General features: G+C 43.5%; 2 protein-coding genes across 2 annotated transcripts in view; both read left to right on the top strand.

The window, feature by feature from the left end:
• Positions 1-22,559, top strand: part of LOC117811799 — a 59,664-nt gene that overhangs the window by 12,927 nt on the left and 24,178 nt on the right. The gene's annotated exons all lie outside the window — the stretch shown is intronic.
• On the top strand, positions 7,222-12,070 carry LOC117811344. Its single transcript, XM_034681570.1, has 2 exons — positions 7,222-11,566; positions 12,000-12,070. Exon 1 carries the CDS (start codon positions 7,343-7,345, stop codon positions 11,255-11,257), a length of 3,915 nt encoding a protein of 1,304 aa, XP_034537461.1. The 5' UTR covers positions 7,222-7,342; the 3' UTR covers positions 11,258-11,566; positions 12,000-12,070.

Raw genomic sequence — 22,559 nt, 5'->3', positions numbered from 1 at the left:
CCCGCTGCCTTTCTGGCAGAGGTCGGTTTGACTCCCCACGTCTGCAGATTTGAAGATCTAGTGGATGATTTTTATTTATCATGGATAAGTGCTAACGCTAGTTAGCATAGCTACATGTTGGTAGCTGTGTACCAAGACACACGTCGACATACTGATAAATAAAACAACAAGAAACACTAAATCTGTGACCAATCCTTCAGAAAAGGTCCTGCTACAGGCGCCTCTCCGTCAGGATCAGATTCTGGATCAGATTCAGAGGGTTGAAGTAACGTGATCTCTGAGCAGCCGTGTATATTCAGCCAACATGTAAACATTAGATCAACGGGCTGGAGAGCCGAGGCACATCAACTTCCTGAGGGGGCGTGGTCAGAGGGAAAACAGACTGTTCTGAGGAGGACTGAAGAAAAGGACTTTTCAGGCATGCCAAAATCTGATTTCAAAGTGTTTTTTTGAGCATAAACTTTAAAGACATGTTTTGGGGACCTCTTAGACCAAGATATATTGATGAAAAAAGCGTGATATGTCCCCTTTAAATATCACCATTTAGCTCCAAAGAGTGGCACTTATATCGTATGTTAATGTATTGTAACGTGTCGTATTGTGACTTTCTGTACCGTATTGTATTGTCATGTATTGTAACGTGTTGTATTGAGTGGTATGGTAACTTTCTGTAATGCCTCGTATCCTTTTGTGTAGTATCGTATAGGGATGGGCATTTCAAGCCAAAATACTATTCGATAATCATTGGCATCTAATCGATGATTATTCGAATAATTCCCCCCCACACACACACACACACACACACACTCCTGTCCCATTAAGAGACTGTTTGTTTGGCAGTTGCGTTTAACCAGCAGCAGGACGAGATGCCGACAGCACGTCAGTGTTTCTGTGACGCGGTGTGGCGTGTGTGTTTACATTTTACAGCCATGCTCAGTCTCTGGAGATACGTGTGTAGTAGAGTGAGATTCAGAAACGGAGAAAATCACTGCAACTGTTGCTAATGTTCTCTTCTTCTTCTTTTGCTATTCAACCAAGCAGCAACCTCCGGTCTAAAAATATGAGTCCAATGTGGAAGTGTTAGAAGCTGCAGTTCATCGAGGATCCGCTTGAGGCTGGCTCCGGAAGTACCGGAAGTCACATACACATGAATGGGGAAAAGACGATCTTTGCAGCATTAATAAACATGTTTACAGTCTGGTACAAAAGATGAGTGTAATCTGAATAGCTAATTTCTCGATGTCCTCTCACTGTGAGGGGGGTGAATTTTTTTGTAATTCGGCAATTTCGAAGATATTGAGATTACTAGTCTTCCAATGAGAGGCACAGCTGCCTGTGAGAACACTGCAGCTGTTGGCTAGGAGGCTCAAAGCCCGCCTCTTTACGTCACACTGGCTCGACAGAAGCAATATGGCTGCCGCAGCCGATTGGTCTCAAAACAGCTCTTCAGAAACAGATGGGTGACGTCACGGATACTACGTCCATATTTATACAGTCTATGTATTCAACGCAGTTCGCACTCTTCTTCTTTTGTTTGCTAATGCAGTTAGCAAACAGCTTCAAGACGCTCTATAGACACCGTCTGGCGGGAATACGGTATTACAACCAGGCACCGGTAAAAACGAGGAAAAATTGTACTTTTAAAATGAGAAAAAATGGGGCGCTGGTGGCCTAGCGGTCTAAGCGCCCCACATACAGAGGCTACAGTCCTCGTCGCAGGGGTCGCCGGTTCGATTCCCGGACGATCGACCGATTCCTGCACGTCTTCCCCCGCTCTCTACTCCCCACATTTCCTGTCTCTCTTCAGCTGTCCTATCAAATAAAAGCAAAAAGCCCCAAAAATATAACTTTAAAAAAAAAGAAAATATTCAAAGTAACTCATCGATTTTTACAAAGTGAACGAATATTAGAATATTCAAAAATCATTTCCCATCCTGAGTATCATATCCTAACGATCTGTACAATAATGTATTGTATCGTAAGGTGTCGTATCCTATCGTAACCCCCTGTAATGTATCGTATTGTGTCATGTCGTATCCAATCCTTTCAGATCATATTGTACATTCTGGATTGCATCATATCATAATATATATAATATCCATCCATCCATTATCTTGACCGCTTATCCCGTTAGGGGTCACGGGGGGCTGGAGCCTATCCCAGCTGGCTTCGGGCGGAAGGCAGGGTACACCCTGGACAGGTCGCCAACCTATCACAGGGCAAGCACAGAGAGACAGACAACCATTCATGCACACACTCACACCTACGGGCAATTTAGAGTGATCAATCAACCTGAGCATGTTTTTGGATTGTGGGAGGAACCCGGAGAGAACCCATGCACGGGGAGAACATGCAAACTCCACACAGAAAGGCACCGGCCCGGCCGGGGATTCGAACCAGGAACCTTCTAGCTGTGAAGCAACAGCGCTACCCACTGCACCACCGTGCAGCCCTATATATAATATATATATTATATATATATTTTGACTTTCTCACACACTGTTTATAAGAGCATACTGTAATAACTGAATCAACCTGATAAATAAAGTATTTCTGATTCTGATCATACCATATCATATTGTATCAAACAGCATATCATGCTATATTGAACCATATCACGTCATATCCTATCCTGCAGATCTTATTGTAGTATATTGTTGAGGTTGTATCATATCGCACTGTATTATGTCGTACCTAACGTACGGTATCATATTGTATCATAACCTACAATATGGTTTCATATCATGTAGAGGTTATATCCCATGTATCTTATTGTTTTAATGTGTAGAACAGAAACAGTGCAAGTAAAAAAAAACTTGAAAAGCCAATAACACCAAACATCCATCCATCCATTATCTTGACCGCTTATCCCGGTAGGGGTCACGGGGGGCTGGAGCCTATCCCAGCTGGCTTCGGGCGGAAGGCAGGGTACACCCTGGACAGGTCGCCAACCTATCACAGGGCTAACACAGAGAGACAGACAACCATTCACGCACACGCTCACACCTACGGGCAATTTAGAGTGACCAATCAACCTGAGCATGTTTTTGGACCGCGGGAGGAAGCCGGAGTATCCGGAGAGAACCCACCCCATGCACGGGGAGAACATGCAAACTCCACACAGAAAGGCACCCGCCCAGCCGGGGATTCAAACCAGGAACCTTCTAGCTGTGAGGCACCAGTGCTACCCACTGCTCCACCGTGCAGCCCTAACACCAAACATGTTGTGTGTAAAGCTGCTCCCCCTGGTGGCTGAAAGTACCTCTTCTGTAGTTCTTGTGTCCACATCTGACACGTTGCTTTATTGTGTTTTTGTTGTCGTGTATGAAGCGTGTTTCTATTGTTCTGATTTTGGATTCATCTCTGAGTCTTTAAAGTGTCATCGTCTCTGAAGCTGCGGCCCGTTCCCCTCAATCAAACACTCTGTGACCGTTGAACGACGGACGCCCTCGTCATACAGCCGTGCAGGAACTCTCGAAAATATCAGTCAGCTTAAGACTTCTTCTCTCTCTACGCCAGCTCCTGTTTATTACTGTAAGCCTTGGCCTTGTGTTAAAAGTACCCATTCTGTTTCTAGTCAGGGCTATTTCCACAAAGTAAACACATTCCCTTCTCGCTCAGCCATGGCATGAATCTAACCAGAGGTTCAGCTTCTGCTCGCTCTGAACGGACAGTGTGCTCCTCAGATCTGATTTATGCCGCCTTAAATAGAGAACATTTATTTGTGTAAAAACTTGGTCATCGTTTAAACATGGTTCTCGTTCTGCTCCCACAGCCGGCAGCGCACTCAGACTTTCCTCCCAAGTCTTTGTATTCATAATTTTCTCCCATGAACTGCATAAACTTCAGATTCGTCATCTTATTATCCAATCAAACACAATCAGGAACCCTCGTTACCAGTTAGGACAAGTTTACATTCTTTTAGATGACGACTCAAAAGCACAGCAGGGGTCCTTTCTTCTGTAAGTGCTCCTCATGCATGTCATTAGGCAAGGCAAGGCGAGGCAACTGTATTTGTATAGTGCATTTCATACATGAGGGAAACTCAATGTGCTTTATATTAAAATATTAAAGCATTGGAAACATTCAGACAAGCGTAAAAGAGCACAATTAAAATGACAAATATAATAAAACAGAAAAGGAAAATTAGAATATATTAAGAATTAAATTAAATTTGCATTTAAAGGAAGTTAAAATAAGCTCAGATAGGAAGGCAGTGGTAAATAAAAAGGTCTTTGATTTAAAAGAGGTGAGAGTTGGAGCAGACCTGCAGCTTTCAGAGAGTGTTTATTTAATTATTGTTTTTATTTAACCTTCATTTAACCAGATGAGACCCATTGAGATCAAGACCTCATTTACAAGGGCGACCTGGCCAAGAGGTCAGCAGCACACGTCAAAATAAAGAGCACAACTCAACAGCATGGAGCATATATACAGACAGTATGTAGAAGACATCAATAATTTAAAAGTGCAACTTATTGTGTTCCAGATATGTGGTGCATAATGACTGTAAGTAACTCAAATTCATTGTCTGTCATGTTAACTTTATTTTGAAGGTATCTTTCCGATTTTTTTGTTTCCTTTAAAGATCAATGCTTTTATTTTTGAAAGTTACAAACCGGAAGTTGAAAGGTTCGAAGGCACGTGAAGGCTGAATGAATGAACGTCTTTATTTTATTACAAGTAAATGAAGCACCTGGTTGAAGGAGGCATAAGGTTTGTATTTACTCCGTTTCTTGTGCAGATTAATAATATGCAACTTTATGACCTCTTTTCCTTTTGTCGAGTTTATGTGTCGGTGTTTTGGTTAGCAAAGATGCTACGATCCTGACCATGCTATTTCAGTGTGTGTGTATTGCCTGTGATGTATGAGAGTTTGCAGAAGAATGCAGTTTGTTATTTTGTTTAAAAGGAAGCAACTTAACATCATTTAAAAGACTAATAATTACTAGTTAAGGCACTCTGTTTTATTGAAGTTGTCATTTAGTTAAAAAGGTAAAACAGTTCATAAGGATAAAAAGCATAATTTATGTTTAAAGGTTTAAAATACGTTATTGTTGATATAATTGAACACGTAATTGTAAGGAGCTAAATAATTATTTAATGTGTACAAAAGTATTGATATATTTCTTCTTTTATCTTGTTTTAGCTCTTACGGTGTGTTCACTATGTTCATGGATGTGGAAGGAAAAATTCTAAATAAAACTATGTGAACCATCAGTTGGAGAGTAAGCTCATCATTCGACCGGGGATGCTACAGTAAGAGCTTCACCTCATCGCTCCCATCACACTTCACTCCGAACAAAGATGACAACAGAGGAACTTGATATGATGGTGTAAGTCTGTGACCCTCGCTCTCAAAATGGAAACATCTAATGACATATCTCTAGACATTAGAGAACCAGACCAGACAACGGATGCCTTACAGGCCAGCGAAGAAGAGGAACTTCGCCGCTCTGGTCGCTTACGGATTCCCACGGAAAAGATGCTGGAATTTCAGAGAGAGGAGGCTCACAGAAAGGAAAAAAGGCTTATTCAACTTTATGAACAATGGAAGACCCAGGCGCGAGAGGCAAGAAAGCAGCTAAAGCTGGACATACCTGAGAGCCAAATTGCATCTCTTATAGACACTCTGGAAAAAGGTAAAGAAGATGTTACTAACATTTATGTGGACATTAGAGATCACATCACTCCATCCAGTGAGACAAGACGCCGTATTGATGCATGTGAGGCAGTCACAAAGGACATTGTTAAAATTGCCTATGAAAGGATAGCAGGTGTAGATGGAGAGTATGACAGTAAAACAGTTAAACATCAGCTTCGTGAGCTGCTTAAAAAGGAATATGCTAGTTCAATCTATGGCTCCACTGTCACTCCTCTAAGTCAACACTCAAGTAACACTTCAAGTCATCCCTCTGCAAGCTCCATTGTAGCAGCTAAAAGAGCAGACGCTGCAGCAGAGTTAGCAGCAAAGGAAGCAGAGTACGAGATGGTATTGGAGGAGGAAAGGCAAAGAGAAAAGATTCAGCTCCTGGAGGAACAGCAGAGGAAAGATCTAGAAGCTCAGAAACGAGAGCTTGAGAGACTTAAGGCAGAGAAGGACGTTAAAGCTGCACGAGCTAGGTTGGTTAGCTACAACCAGGAAATAAAGCAAGAGGAAAGTGTCTACTCCGCTGATTGCAACTCTAGGAGACGCCAGCATGTATCACCACCGCAACCTGTGTCTTCAGCTCCCTTTCAGCAGTCCACCTATGTTCCACCCCCTGCATCACAACCAAGAACAGACGTGTCGTATCTCGCTCAGACAGTCCAAGATGCTATATCACTGAACAGGCTCCCAATGCCAGAGCCACCTGTGTTTACTGGTGATCCAATCCAGTTCATTGAATGGCGGGCTTCATTCATAGCACTTATAGACAGGAAGAACATTTCTTCTGCAGATAAACTGCACTACTTAAGAAGGTATGTAGGAGGTCCAGCTCGAAAGACACTTGATGGCATCTTCTATCGCAGTGACGAGGAGGCCTATAAAGATGCATGGAATCGCCTGAACCACAGGTATGGTCAGCCCTTTGTCATACAAAGAGCATTCAGAGAAAGATTGGCAAAATGGCCAAAGGTTCAGCCTAAGGATGCTGAAGGATTTAGGATGTTTGCTGATTTCCTTCATGCATGTCAAGAAGCAATCCCTCATGTGAAAGGTCTTAACATTTTGAATGACTGTGAAGAAAATCAAAAACTGGTACAAAGGTTACCTGACTGGGCAGCATCTCGATGGAACCGCCAAGTCACTCAAGCTATCAAAGATAAGCAAGAGTATCCAAGCTTTCAGGATTTTGTTGCCTTCATGTCAATGGAAGCAGAGATCACTTGTAATCCTGTCACCTCCTATAACGCTCTTCACACAACAGAGCTGCATACGGAGAAACGCTACTTTAAAGAGAAGAAAACTAATTCCAGTGTTCTACACACAGAGACTGTTAATGAGACAGAAAGACAAGAGAAGTCAAAGACAGGTTTAAAGCCACCATGTATGTTTTGTCAAGACATAAAACATCGCCTACATTTTTGTCCTCAGTTTAAAGAGAAAACTCTGAATGAAAGAAGAAACTACGTAAAGGAAAAGAAACTTTGCTTTGCTTGTTTGAAACCAGGTCATAGTGCAAGGGACTGCCGTCACAGACATGCATGTGACACCTGTAAGGGACGACATCCAACCTGTCTCCATGATGACAGCTATAAACCGAAACAAGCTGTGATCTCACATCAGAACCCCACAGATGAAACAGCAACCACTTTGTCTCTCAGTAATGAAACTGAGGAGTCATCCAACAATACCTCAATGATCGTGCCAGTGTGGGTTTCTTCTGACAACAATCCAGGTATGGAAAAGCTTGTTTACGCCCTACTAGACACACAAAGTGATACAATCTTTATCGACAAAGAAGTTAGCTGTAGCTTGCAAACCAAGGCACATCCTGTAAGGCTGAAGCTAACTACCATGATCGGAAAGGATGAATTACTGCACAGTGAAAGGGTCTCAGGTCTCAGAGTGCGTGGTTATGACTCAACGGTCCTCATTCATCTCCCTCCGGCCTACACCAAGGACTGTATTCCAGTGAATCGAACACACATTCCTACCTGTGAAACGGCAAGGCAGTGGAGTCATCTGAAAACAATCGTAGATGAAATTCCACCACAGCTAGAGTGTGAAGTTGGTCTGCTAATAGGATACAACTGCTCAAGGGCAATGGCACCACGGCAAGTAATCTTGGGAGGAGATAATGAACCTTACGCAGTTCGCACAGACCTAGGATGGAGTATTGTAGGTTGTTTACCACCTCATCTTGACACACCAAGCACAACCAATATGTGCCACAGAGTTGCAGTCAGAGAGCTTCCACCAGTGACTCCATCAGATGCTCTCAAGGTTCTTGAGTATGACTTCAAAGACAGCAGTAAAGACACTAAGACTGTCTCTCAAGATGACATCTTCTTCTTGAACAGTCTAAAGGAAAGTATTCAGAAGAACACAACTGGCCATTATGAAATGCCACTCCCCTTTAAAGAAAGACCCTGTCTCCCTGACAATAAGCAACAAGCAGTTGTCCGACTCAGTCACCTTAAAAGAAAACTGCTTAAGGATGAGAACTACAAGGCACAGTACGTGAAGTTCATGAGTGAGGTCATTGAAAGGGGAGAGGCAGAAGAAGTTCATGATAAAGGGAAGGAAGGAGAAAAATGGTATATTCCTCACCACGGCGTACACCACTCCAAAAAGCCAGGAAAGCTTCGTGTTGTGTTTGACTGTTCTGCTAAGCACAGGGGAACAAGCCTTAACGACCATCTGCTGTCAGGTCCGGATCTGATAAACAATCTTGCAGGTGTACTCATCAGATTCAGGCAACACAATATTGCATTGATGTGTGATATTGAAAAAATGTTCCATCAGTTCTACGTGAAAGAAGCTGACAGAGACTACTTGCGGTTTCTCTGGTGGAAAAATGGAGACCTGAGTGCAGAGCCAAAGGAGTACCGCATGAAAGTTCATCTCTTCGGTGCCGCATCGTCACCTGGATGCGCCAATTATGGACTGAAACATCTAGCTAAGGAGAAAGAGAACCTGTTTCCCCTCGCCTCACAGTTTGTTATGAGGAACTTCTATGTCGACGACGGTGTCACAAGTATTGCTAACGAAGAAGAAGCTATTCAGCTTGCAAGAGAAGCTCAAGAACTCTGCACTACTGGCGGTTTGAGACTGCACAAGTTCATAACGAACAACAAATCAGTGCTACAAAGTATCCCCCCATCTGAGCGTGCCATCGAAGTAGAGGCTCTTGACCTTACCTTCAAAGACTCCATTGTGGAGAGAGCCTTGGGGATCCACTGGCACATTGAATCTGACACTTTCAGATTTCAAATCTGTCTGAACGACCAGCCAGCAACACGTCGAGGCATTCTTTCCACAGTAGCCTCCATTTTCGATCCGCTGGGCCTAATTGCTCCAGTACTGCTTGCAGGGAAAAGAGTGCTTCAGGAAATGTGTCGACATGGCACAGGATGGGATGACCCTCTGCTTGGCGAACTACAACCAGTTTGGGAACGCTGGAAGGTCGATCTTGCAAACTTAGAGAAAATCAACATACCTCGTTGTTATGTACCAGCTGACTTTGGACAAGTTCTGAGAATAGAGCTACATCATTTCTCAGATGCAAGCACATACGGATATGGCCAGTGTTCATATTTGAGACACATTAGTGAAGATGGAAGAGTTCACTGTGCTCTGGTAATCGCAAAGTCAAGAGTAGCTCCTATCAAGGTCACAACAATCCCACGGTTAGAGTTGACGGCTGCAGTGGTTTCGGTTGCAGCAAGCAACACACTGAAGGAGGAGCTCGGCCTTGAAGACACTGATGAATACTTCTGGACTGACTCAAAGGTGGTCCTGGGGTATATCAACAACGAGGCACGTCGCTTCCACACGTTTGTGTCGAACAGAATACAAAGGATACACCTGAGCACAACTCCTCAGCAGTGGAGATATGTTCCGACAGACAAAAACCCTGCAGACCTTGCTTCAAGAGGTTCCAATGCAAGTGAACTTTGCTCATCAAGTTGGTTTAAAGGACCTCAGTTCTTATGGGAGAAGGACTTACCTCCAGCTGCAGATGTCTTCACAGAAACACCGGTGGGAGACCCTGAAGTGAAAAAGGTGCAGATACTGAATACTCAAACCAAAGAGCAAGTGATTCTAACAGACCGCTTGTCAAAGTTCTCTTCATGGTACAAAGTCACACAAGCTGTTGCACGTCTTCTCAGATGTGCCAAGGGTGACAAGTCAACAGGCCACAGCACGGTGCAAGAGCGAGAAGATGCTAAGTGCATCATCATAAGGGACTTACAAAGGCAAGCTTATCCAGAAGAGGTCAAGTTGCTCAGCAAGGGAACACGTCTTCCATCACAAAGTAAGCTTTACCACATGGACACCTTTCTTGATCAAGATGGAATCCTCAAGGTGGGAGGAAGACTGAAAAACTCAACACTTCCTACCTCACAGAAACATCCACTGATAATTCCAAAAGATCATCACATTACCAAACTGATAATAGCCCATTATCATGAAAAAGTCCAACACCAAGGAAAGGGTCTGACTATCAATGAGGTACGATCAAATGGATTCTGGATTCCAGGAATCAACAGAACTGTTGCTGCATATCTGAGTCAATGTGTGACATGTCGTAAACTCAGAAGATTTGTGGAAGAGCAACGAATGGCAGATCTACCATCAGACCGGGTCAATCCATCTCCGCCATTCACTTATTGCGGAATGGACTGCTTCGGCCCATTTCACACTAAACAAGGACGCAAAGTGTACAAACGATATGGACTGCTTTTCACCTGCCTTTGCTGTCGAGCCGTCCACATTGAAATGTTAGATGACATGTCAACAGATGCCTTCATCAACGGCCTTCGATGTTTCATAGCCTTGAGAGGAGCAGTTCGTCAAATACGCTGTGACCAAGGGACAAACTTTGTTGGAGCTAAAAATGAACTGAGTGCAGCACTAAAGCAAATGGATGGCAACCGCTTGACCACATTTCTTGCTGAGAAGCAGTGTGACTTTGTTATGAATGCTCCACATTCAAGCCATGCAGGAGGCGTCTGGGAGAGACAAATCCGAACGGTCAGGAATGTTCTTCGCTCCACACTTTCACTCTCAACAGGCAGACTGGACAATGCCTCTCTGCGGACATTCTTCTATGAGGCTATGGCTATTGTGAATAGTCGTCCACTCACAGTCGACAACCTGAGTGATCCAGATAGTCCTGAGCCACTAACACCCAATCACCTGCTTACCATGAAACCTGTGGTCGCTCTACCTCCATCAGGCAGATTCATCAGAGAAGACATGTATGCAAGGAAGAGGTGGCGTCACGTTCAATACCTTGCAGAGCAATTTTGGGGTCGTTGGAAAAGAGAATATCTTTCAAATATTACCACCAGACAGCGCTGGCATTCACCGAGAAGAAACCTGGAAGTTGGCGACATAGTCATGGATAAAACAGAAGATCTTCCAAGGAATGAGTGGAGATTGGCTAAAGTTTTAGAGACAATGACTGATGCTGATGGACTTGTGAGAAGAGTAAAGATTCGTCTTGGAGACCAGAAGATGGGACGGGAGGGTCAGCGTTCTGGCAAACCATCTGTCGTTGAACGCCCTGTTCAAAAGCTGGTCCTGCTCCTAGAGACTGTTTAACAGCCATCTTGAATCCCTTACAGTGTAATGATCATTTGAGTAAATCATTCGTGTTTATACATCCCATATTGTTCTTTGAAACACTCATAATTTGGTGGGAGTGTAAGTAACTCAAATTCATTGTCTGTCATGTTAACTTTATTTTGAAGGTATCTTTCCGATTTTTTTGTTTCCTTTAAAGATCAATGCTTTTATTTTTGAAAGTTACAAACCGGAAGTTGAAAGGTTCGAAGGCACGTGAAGGCTGAATGAATGAACGTCTTTATTTTATTACAAGTAAATGAAGCACCTGGTTGAAGGAGGCATAAGGTTTGTATTTACTCCGTTTCTTGTGCAGATTAATAATATGCAACTTTATGACCTCTTTTCCTTTTGTCGAGTTTATGTGTCGGTGTTTTGGTTAGCAAAGATGCTACGATCCTGACCATGCTATTTCAGTGTGTGTGTATTGCCTGTGATGTATGAGAGTTTGCAGAAGAATGCAGTTTGTTATTTTGTTTAAAAGGAAGCAACTTAACATCATTTAAAAGACTAATAATTACTAGTTAAGGCACTCTGTTTTATTGAAGTTGTCATTTAGTTAAAAAGGTAAAACAGTTCATAAGGATAAAAAGCATAATTTATGTTTAAAGGTTTAAAATACGTTATTGTTGATATAATTGAACACGTAATTGTAAGGAGCTAAATAATTATTTAATGTGTACAAAAGTATTGATACATTTCTTCTTTTATCTTGTTTTAGCTCTTACGGTGTGTTCACTATGTTCATGGATGTGGAAGGAAAAATTCTAAATAAAACTATGTGAACCATCAGTTGGAGAGTAAGCTCATCATTCGACCGGGGATGCTACAATGACTAAACGCTGCTTCACCATGTTTCCTTCTGACTCTCGGGACTGAAAGCAGACCAGTACCTGAGGACCTCAGAGGTCCAGATGGTTCATACAGTAGCAGCAGATCAGGGATGTATTTTGGGCCTAAACCAGGGGTGTCCAAACTTTTTTTCAAAGAGGGCCAGTGGCTCCTACTGAGACTTAGGAATCATAAAAGTTATAAATGAAATCTCTTTTTAATAACAATTATTTTACATTTTTTCTCAATAATAAAAAATCTTGGGCAGTCCATAGGGACTTGGCTTGGGAACTGAAGGGTCCCCGGTTCGAGTCCCAGTATGCACAAAGTTTGGCAAGTGGACTGGTGGCTGGAGAGGTGTTGGTTCACTTGCCTGGGCACTGCCAAGGTGCCCTTGAGCAAACCCCCAACTGCTTGGGGTGTGCTGGTTGATGGCAGCCTCCTCACTCTGACATCTGTTCATATGTGTCCGTGTGTATATATGTGTTCAGTGTGTTCATATGTGTCCAGTGTGTTCATATGTGTCCGGTGTGTTCATATGTGTCCAGTGTGTTCATATGTGTCCGGTGTGTTCATATGTGTCCGTGTGTATATATGTGTTCAGTGTGTTCATATGTGTCCGGTGTGTTCATATGTGTCCGTGTGTATATATGTGTCCAGTGTGTTCATATGTGTCCAGTGTGTTCATATGTGTACAGTGTGTTCATATGTGTCCAGTGTGTTCATATGTGTCCAGTGTGTTCATATGTGTCCGTGTGTTCATATGTGTTCAGTGTGTTCATATGTGTCCAGTGTGTTCATATGTGTCCAGTGTGTTCATATGTGTCCGGTGTGTTCATATGTGTCCAGTGTGTATATATGTGTTCAGTGTGTTCATATGTGTCCGTGTGCTCATATGTGTCCAGTGTGTTCATATGTGTTCAGTGTGTTCATATGTGTTCAGTGTGTTCATATGTGTCCAGTGTGTTCATATGTGTTCAGTGTGTTCATCTGGTTCAGTGTGTTCATATGTGTCCAGTGTGTTCATATGTGTCCAGTGTGTTCATATGTGTTCAGTGTGTTCATATGTGTTCAGTGTGTTCATATGTGTCCAGTGTGTTCATATGTGTCCAGTGTGTTCATATGTGTCCAGTGTGTTCATATGTGTTCAGTGTGTTCATATGTGTTCAGTGTGTTCATATGTGTCCAGTGTGTTCATATGTGTTCAGTGTGTTCATATGTGTTCAGTGTGTTCATATGTGTTCAGTGTGTTCATATGTGTCCAGTGTGTTCATATGTGTCCGGTGTGTATATATGTGGGATGAGGTGCACCATTGTTGTGAGGCTGGGTGGATGTTTATTGTTTATTGTGTTCATACATGTATTCCTGTACAGACGGTGGCAACAAATCTCCTTATGAAGGACAAATAAAGATCTATCTATCTATCTAATTTTCTAAATTTTGAATTTCCCCCATGGGGATTAATAAAGTACCTTAATTCTTCTTCTTCTTAAATCAGTAACTAGGAAGTCCTCAGTTCTCCACAAGCCATGTAAACATTAGCAAACTTTATCTTCTTCTGGAGATAAATGTTTTTCATTCGGGTCGGGCAATGTGGGAAAAATATTGTCTCATTATTTTTCTATGGCAGGATCAGGATCTGGATTTCATCAAACTCCGTTTTCATGTTGTTTTTAAGACTTTTCTGACCAGCAGACAACATTTTAAGAACTAAATAATTCTTGTTCTGCATTCTGAACTATTTTTAAGCACCAAATTTTGCCTTTTCTGCACAATTTCATCATTTTTTTCAGTGTCTTGTGTCCTCTTTTGTGTCTTCTGAACTTTGGGTGTTCATCAAGAACATTTTCACATCATGATGAAAACATTAATATGAAAACCTGTCAGCTTTAAGAGTTCTTGTGTTTCCTCCTAATTATACTCTTGCAGAATTCATGGTGATTTGGCTTTATAAAAATAGTCCATATGTAGTCTTTATTGACAGTGGGGAGGACAGTGGATAGAGTAGGAAACTGGCAGAGAGTGGGGGAATGACATGCAGGAAGGGTCCGCGGGCTGGAATTGAACCTGGGCCGCCCGCTACATGGGCACGCAACCTAACCATTAGGCTAAGTCTGCACCCTATATGAAGCTTTTTGAGATGTTTCTGGATGAACTTTAGTTTTGTTTGTGCACTTGAAAGAAACTGCAAATGTACAGATGATTCAGAAGGAGATTAATTTCTGGGCTATAAATAACACATTTTAAGATTGAAGCTTGGGGCCATAAATAAATGGACCTTGGGCCGCGATTGGTCCCCGGGCCGTACTTTGGACATGCCTGGCCTAAACCATTCAGTGCTTTATAAACCATCAGCAGGATTTTAAAGTCTATTCTCTGACAGACAGGAAGCCAGTGTAAGGATCTAAGATTTGCATAACATAATATGCAGTTAGAGCGTGTTAGAGCACATGTCCTGAGCAGGAAAACTCAACCTGACAGAGTGCGAGCAGACGGAGCGGATCTGAAAAGGAAGAGCTACGGTGTCAGAAAGTGTTTGCATAAAACATTCTGACGCTCGTATCACTGACGTCTGCGACCTGTAGGCAAGCTTCCCCCCCCCGGTGCTTACACTTCAATGAAATCCTCATGAGGGCACGGTGAATTTGTCCCAAAGAAAAGACGTCGACTAACAGTACTTATCGCACTGAGGCCCGTGACTATTGTCGCCATCTGCTTACCATTTCCTCCTGCACAGAAGATAATTGAATCTGAAATCACTTTTCTCTCTCGCGGTTGAAGAGTGAGGGTCGAGTCTGTCACTGAAGTCTCCACCACAATAGTTTGGGGCCTTGTTTGTATTCTTTATAGAGCTATATCCTCCTGCTTGTCTCTTGCAACATCTGCCCCTAACCCTCCAGATCAATACGCACCATCTAATCACCTGCCACACTTAATTAAAAGCCCATCGCTGCCTTTCTGAGACGCATCAAAGGCCACGCGATCCAAAGGGGTCATGCAGATATGACTTCAATGGTGTGCTTTGCAGGGCCTTTGCACAATAGAGGAACCTTTAAGCTGCATGGTTTGGTGAAAATAGGTCAGTGTTGGCAGCTGTGGGTAATGTGTCCCGGGCCTGGCCTGTGGTCCAGCATGCTGCTCGGCATATTTAACACCCTTTGTGCCATCCTCTCGGCACTAATCTGTCTTTTCACCGAGTGTTAAAATTAATTTGCAGTGATTTCTATGAGGGCACAGGCGTCGTTAGGAAACCTCAAAGGGGCTACAAAATGGACAAGTTGCCAATAGTCGGCCTTTGTCCTCGGCCTGCCTGCCTGTCCCCCCTTTTCTAAGCAGCCACGACAGCAGCAGCAGCTTTGACATGCCTCAGATGCTGGATGTTACAGCGACTGTACTTGTCCGGCTGTGAAAAACATCTCATGACAAAGGCAGACAATACCCCGAGCTTGATTCCAAATTTTCAGAAGTCGGAGTCCAGCCCTCGCGTCTCTGTGATGCATCACGATAATCCTCATTGGCTCTGAAATTATAAATAAAAGTTAATTTGATTTCACTTTATCCCTCAAAGCTATCTCAACAATCCCGGTGGAGAACATCAGTGAAAGGAGATAACAGAATCACGGAGGAGGAGGAGTGCTTGGCATCCTCGCAGCACGGTGTTCCCATGGGAAAGCTGCAGACACGACTGTTTAGCTGAAGCTCTCCAGTGTTGCTCTTAATGCCATTAATTGTGTGTGAGAGAGAAAGGCTTCTCGCAGAGCAGGTTTCTGCCGTCTGTCTTTTATTCCCTCTCTCTCTCTTTTATCTTTCTTTATTTAATCTTCCTCTCTGTGTTTATCTCTCACTCTTTCCCACTCACACATAAACTGTCTTATCCCCCGACCATAAAACAAGAGGGGGAGACTTAATGACACAAACATTTCTGATGTCTGCAGGAGCGTGGGCCCCTTCTTCTCCTCTCACTCTATAAAACGGAGAGGAGCAGAGATAGAGAGAGTGGGGACAGAGAAAATGGAAAGGAGGGTGGCGGCGGCGGCGGTGGATGGGTGGGTGTGGTGGGAGAGTTCCTCTCATCAAATTAAACTTCCATCACCGTCAAAGACTTTCTCAGATTCCAGCGAGCCAATCAGCCAATCTAAGACAAATGATTTTGTTGAGCTTTCCTGCCACACTGGGCGTGGGAACAGCGCTCATTCTCATAAAAAAAAAAAAGAGCCTGTAAATTATTTTCCTCCTGCTTCAAAGTCCTCCACAACAAGAAAAGGTTTGTGTTTACATGCGGTGTTGGTCTCGGCTGGTTTGGACGAGTGTAAACAACAGATTCAGGATCTCCAGCTGTCCCAGAGTCTGAGACGTGGAACACAAAAGGATGCCGTCTTTCATTCTCTCTGATAAATAAATTCTTCAAGGGTCATTTAAAGCGGGGGGGTCCTGTTGCGTTACGCTTCTCTCGAGGCAGCGTGTTGATCAAAGCCGTTTCTTGGACCCCCTTTTCCTCCCCCCCAAATCAGCCTTGCTGCTGCTAATCACTGGTGGTCTCCTGACTGCCAACAGTAATTGATTAGGGAGCGCAGGACCGGCGGGTGAGGAGGGGGGTTGGAGGGGAAAGTTCAACCCAGAAGTTCTGGAGGTCACTGCCCTCTCCTTCCCCCCCCAGCCGGACTCCTTTTCTCATGCTATTAGGTATCAGCCGCCGGGGAAACTGCAAATATTTGGCACACTTGGTCCAACTTCCAAGAGGTTTGGTGGCGCTGAGCACAAACAGGAAGATCGGCGAAAGCACCGCGGATGAGTCCGTTTAAGGAGAAGTTGAACCTCCATTCGTGTCGTGTTGATGTTCTGTTTAATTGGGAACTCAACATCCTCGGCTAAATGTGCTTATTTGTGCAGACCCCCCTCGTTTGTTTGGGCCTCTGCGGTTGCTCAACATCCGTACAATATAAAGAGGGTTGTGACTGTTATTCTGAAGAAATGACTCCCTCCATTCCTCCTGGTTTCACAGGAAGAGGTGACATTCCTTGCCCCTGGAAAGTGACTCATGCTGCTGTCTTGTTTAGTAAATGCAATTACAGGCTGGTGGTTGAAGCATTCTCCTCTCCTGTGAATTAGAGCGAAGAAAAAGCTCCTCTTTCTTTCTTTCACTCTGCGCCTGTGTGAGCTCTCTGCATGGCCAAACAGGGTCATGTTCACCACAGAACCCACAGCTGACTGAGGACCCGCAGTCCTGACGCCTATGAGAACATGACAGTCACAGGAAATGTTGGACATGTTTAACTGTGCTGCAGAGGTGAGGCTGCTCAGAGAGGAGCCCTCCCCACAGCTGAGAGCTGCTGTTGATGTTGGCTGCAGGGCTGCCTGGGGGCTGTCCAGAATCTACCACTCTCTGCAAGTGAGCCCAGTAAAAACACTCTGAGCATGCTCAGTAACTTAAGGAACTGTGTCTGGACATGCAGGGTAAGCCACTCCTGTGATGTAGGGAAACTTTGTGAATGCAAACAAGATAAAAACAAATAATCAGAAAGTTGAAGTTTGAAATCGTCACTCAGAGAGCAGACTCGTGGGTTCCCATGTCTGTCTCAATCATCTCTCCCACAAATGGCCCCAGGCTGAGGCAGCTGTGAAGCATTCATCTTTGTCTGCTCTGTCACTTACACTGTCTCTCCACATTTATCATAAGGAACTAATTTTTCATAAATCTGCCAGTGAGGTCGCAGATCTTCAGCTAATTTCAAACATGTCCCGTACGGCGGAGCTGGAACATTAATCCTGCAGATATCTTCTCGTTCCCCGCCGCTCGTGTATATTCAAACAACATGTAAGAGGGATTAGGACCAAACTTGATATTCTTGCAAACACCAGATCAAGATATCATGAAAGCCAGCCTCACTCGGCTGCGGATGAAAAGCACTTGTGTGGTTTAACTTTATCCAGACTCTTGAATACCAGAGGAGGTCTTTCTAAGAAGAGGTGGGCTCTGTTTTATGTCCTGGCAGCGGTGTGGATTTGCTCTCTACTGCCCCCTTATGTTGGACACGCAGTACTGACCAGGTTCAGTCTGACTGTGCAGCCACACTGCATCATCTGTGAGAGGCCTGAGGAGACGATCCAGAGTGGAAATCACCAGGGAATGACTCAAGACCTCTCCTCTTCTGTTTGCATCAGATCCACATCCTCTCACTGCCCGAGCATTTCTACTCACTGCACTTAAATATTTCAAACACTATCCAAGAGACATCTCAGCCTATAAGACATGCTTTGTGACACTGTTAGCATGAATATTAAGAAGATGCAATGAAGCACCGATGACAACAAAAAGGATGTGGAAATGCGACACCCTGCTTTGAATTGTTTCTTGCAGCAGCAGCAGATTGTTGCACATATTTGGCGCCTTGCCTCCAGCCTCTTCACTCTGTGCAGTTTTATTCTACGTGCAGGAATTGAGGAGTGATGAGGTAATATCTGAAACACTTTTGTTGGATCCTGCAGATAGAGGTTGGGGCTTAAAGTTTGGTGCAGGGCAGAAATCTTGGAAGTTTGCGTGCAGACGCTGCAGCAAATCTTTTTCTTTCTCTTTCATTGCATGCAGCTTGGGAAGATATCATCCTGCAGGACTCCAACACGGTCTCAGTTGATGTGTGTCTAACATGAGTCTGGTCCTGCTTGAGGTTTCTGCCTAGTATGGGAGGTAGTGTCTGAGTTATCAGAAAAACCTCTCCTTTGGAATCATCTACCAGTCAGGGTCCAGGAGGCAGACACCCTCTCTACTTTTAAGAGTAGGCTTCAAACTTTCCTTTTTGATAAAGCTTATAGTTAGAGCTGGATCAGGCTTGGACCAGGTCTTAGTTATGCTGCTATAGGCTTAGACTGACACACTGGGATCCTGTCTTTCCCTCTCTCTCCTCTCTCTGCCTGTCTCTTACTTTAACTCTTCCTGTCCCATTAAAGTTACTAACCATAGACCTTTCTGGAGTCCCTGAGCTCCCTTGTCTCGTAGGACTCCAGACTCCAGCTTCTACAACTACTACTATCCATCTCCCCACTATAATCTCTCTCCCTCTCTTCATCTCCCTCTATCCCTCTCTCCAACACGGTCTCAGCAGATGTGTGTCTAACATGAGTCTGGTCCTGCTTGAGGTTTCTGCCTAGTATGAGAGGTAGTGTCTCAGTTATCAGGAACCTCTCCTTTGGAATCATCTAGCAGTCAGGGTCCGGGAGGCAGACACCCTCTCTACTTTTAAGAGTAGGCTTCAAACTTTCCTTTTTGATAAAGCTTAAAGTTAGAGCTGGATCAGGCTTGGACCAGCTCTTAGTTATGCTGCTATAGGCTTAGATTGACACACTGGGATCCTGTCTTTACCTCTCTCTCCTCTCTCTGCCTGTCTCTTACTTTAACTCTTCCTGTCCCATTAAAGTTACTAACCATAGACCTTTCTGGAGTCCCTGAGCTCCCTTGCCTCGTAGGACTCCAGACTCCAACTGCTACAACTACTACTATCCATCTCCCCACTATAATCTCTCTCCCTCTCTTCATCTCCCTCTTTCCCTCTCTCCAACACGGTCTCAGCAGATGTGTGTCTAACATGATTCTGGTCCTGCTTGAGGTTTCTGCCTAGTAAGAGAGGTAGTGTCTCAGTTATCAGGAACCTCTCCTTTGGAATCATCTAGCAGTCAGGGTCCAGGAGGCAGACACCCTCTCTACTTTTAAGAGTAGGCTTCAAACTTTCCTTTTTTGATAAAGCTTATAGTTAGAGCTGGATCAGGCTTGGACCAGGTCTTAGTTATGCTGCTATAGGCTTAGATTGACACACTGGGATCCTGTCTTTCCCTCTCTCTGCCTGTCTCTTACTTTAACTCTTCCTGTCCCATTAAAGTTACTAACCATAGACCTTTCTGGAGTCCCTGAGCTCCCTTGTCCTGTAGGTTCCTCTATCACCACTATCATCTCTCTCTCTCTTCATCTCCCTCTATCCCTCTCTCCAACACGGTCTCAGCAGATGTGTGTCTAACATGAGTCTGGTCCTGCTGGAGCTTTCTGCCTGTTAAAGGAAGTTTGTCCTTGCCACTGTAACTTGCTAAATGCTGCAAAGTGCTCTGCTCATGGTGGATTAAGATGAGATCAGACTGAGTCCTGTCTGGAAGATGGGACTGGATCTTATCTGGTCTTGATGTTGGGTCTTTGTTAATAAGAGAACATAGAGTACGGTCTAGACCTGCTCTGTTTGGAAAGAGTCTGATGAGAACGTTTGTGGGATTTGGCGCTTTATAAATAAAGATTGATTGAAGACCTCTGCAAAGTATGATTCTCTGGTTCTACTGTTAATTTGTTTTTCAGAAAGATCAACATTTTGTTTGATTGAATCCAACATGTCTCCCAACTTCCCTAAGAAAATATTCTCACTGGGGTCTTTTATTTGCGGGAAATGACAGCTGCTTAAGATGATTTGAATTTCAACAACACAAAAAAATGTTTTGAATTAAGAAAAGTCCAGAAATCTTTGCTGGAATAACTCTTTCACACATTCCTGCATGCTCTCCTGTCTTTCACATTTCATGCTGGGTGATGTTGAGCCCTCTTTCTGCAAACTTCAAGCAGCTTTTCTTCGATGGCTTGTCAGGTGAACACCCGTCAGCACCTCAGAGGCGTCACACTGGAACAGAAAAGCTTCCATGCATGCAGAGAAACATTAGCAGTGATCTGTGTTTCAAACTTCCAGTGCAAAGAAGTTAGAAACAGTCTGACTGTTTTGCTCACCTGCTCCCAGCTGTGAGGAATAATGTAATCTACATCTCTCAAACATTTCTTGCTTCAGTGCTTGATTCCTAAATTGCTCACAGATGTCTTTAAGTGGATTGCAGGTTTCTTATTTTCTGCTGCACCTCTCTAAACGTGCTGAAACCCTCTGAGGTTTTCTGCTGTGTCATGATTAGCTGTAAACCACCTTCTCTGGGTCTCGTTGTGAGATCGTGTTGTTCACTGGATTCCCTTCCCTCCCTGTGGAAACCATCATGTGGGTCTCTTGAGTGATCCGGGTATAAAAGCACTTTTCATCGCACGACAAAGAGCCCGGCCTCCCGCGGAAATCACCTCGAGGTGCTGTGATTTTGTCCCTGGCAACAAAGCTTCTGTGGGACTTTATTACCTGAGAAGCTCGCACTACCAACACAAACAGAGCTAACTACTTTAGCTTGTATGTGCTGCTGGGGAGCAGAAATTATAAATGTGCACGCTAAGCTTAAATTAGAAGAGTTATCCGTCTGAGGTCGGCTTTTATTTGGGAAAGAAACAGTCAGAGCTGTTAAAAGTCTAATTAAGTCAACCTTTGTGGCAGATTTTAATTCACACACAGAGCCGGGTTTTCCACACGAGTGAGGCTCATGAAATACAAGGGCGCTCACTTTAATGACGGACAAAGATACAAGGAATAACCTCCAAACCAGATATAAGATGTTGTGGATTCACAAAAGTGTTCCGGGGTCTTTTAGCCCCCTGAACTAAAAGGTTCCTGTGCCCCCATTGTTGTCTGCGTTTCACCCGTGGGCTGAAGTCCTGGGTAGATTGTGCAAATCAGGCCAGTGACATATGGGGAAAAAAGAAAGTAACTGCACTACACCACCAGACCAGTAGAGGGCAGTAAAACAAAGACTAATGCCATTCATCACAGATGACACCATAGAAGCAGACGGACAGGCAGGTATCATTCTGAGCAACACAACAGTTAGCCTGTTAGCATGAAGAGACTCAGCTGGTCTGTTTTAGATGGTGCTATATTTCATCAAAGATGGATTCACTGAATCAACACGTGAGAGGAGATAAGCGCGAGTAGCAAAGACGTTTCAACACGGCTTAAAAATCCTTTGACGCTACACCACCAGACCAGTAGAGGGCAGTAAAACAAAGACGAATGCCATTCATCACAGATGGAAAAGACAATGACTGTGAATGGTTTTTGGAAAAGTTTAATAAAAAAAAAATTTGAAAAAAAAATTTGAATTTTTTTTTTGAATTTTGTTTTGGAAAAAAAAATAATTTGAAATTAATTTTTTTTTTAAAAAATCTTGAAAATTTTTTTTTTGAAAAAACAAATTTGAAGAAAAAATATAGAAAAAATTTTTTTGACAAAAAAAATTTGACAACAAAATTTTGACAAAAAAAATTTGACAACAAAATTTTGACAAAAAAAATTTGACAACAAAATTTTGACAAAAAAAATTTGACAACAAAATTTTGACAACAAAGTTGACCCGGAGCCTGTCGAAAAAATTAATTTTCCTCAAATTTGAAATTGTGCTCCAAAAGCAGAAAAACATGAAAAAAAGTGAAAATTTTGCACCTGCTGTTAAAACATGAAAAAAGTATCAACAAGCGCGAGTAGCAAAGACGTTTCAACACGGCTTTAAAATCCTTTTGAACTCAAAAAGCCGTGGCAGAGATCGCCCGGTGTTTTGGTA

This window comes from Notolabrus celidotus, chromosome 4 (assembly GCF_009762535.1).
Source record: "Notolabrus celidotus isolate fNotCel1 chromosome 4, fNotCel1.pri, whole genome shotgun sequence".
In the NCBI taxonomy this organism is placed as follows: domain Eukaryota; kingdom Metazoa; phylum Chordata; class Actinopteri; order Labriformes; family Labridae; genus Notolabrus; species Notolabrus celidotus.
Note: the sequence above shows the minus strand (reverse complement) of the source record. Positions and strands in the feature narration are given on the sequence as shown.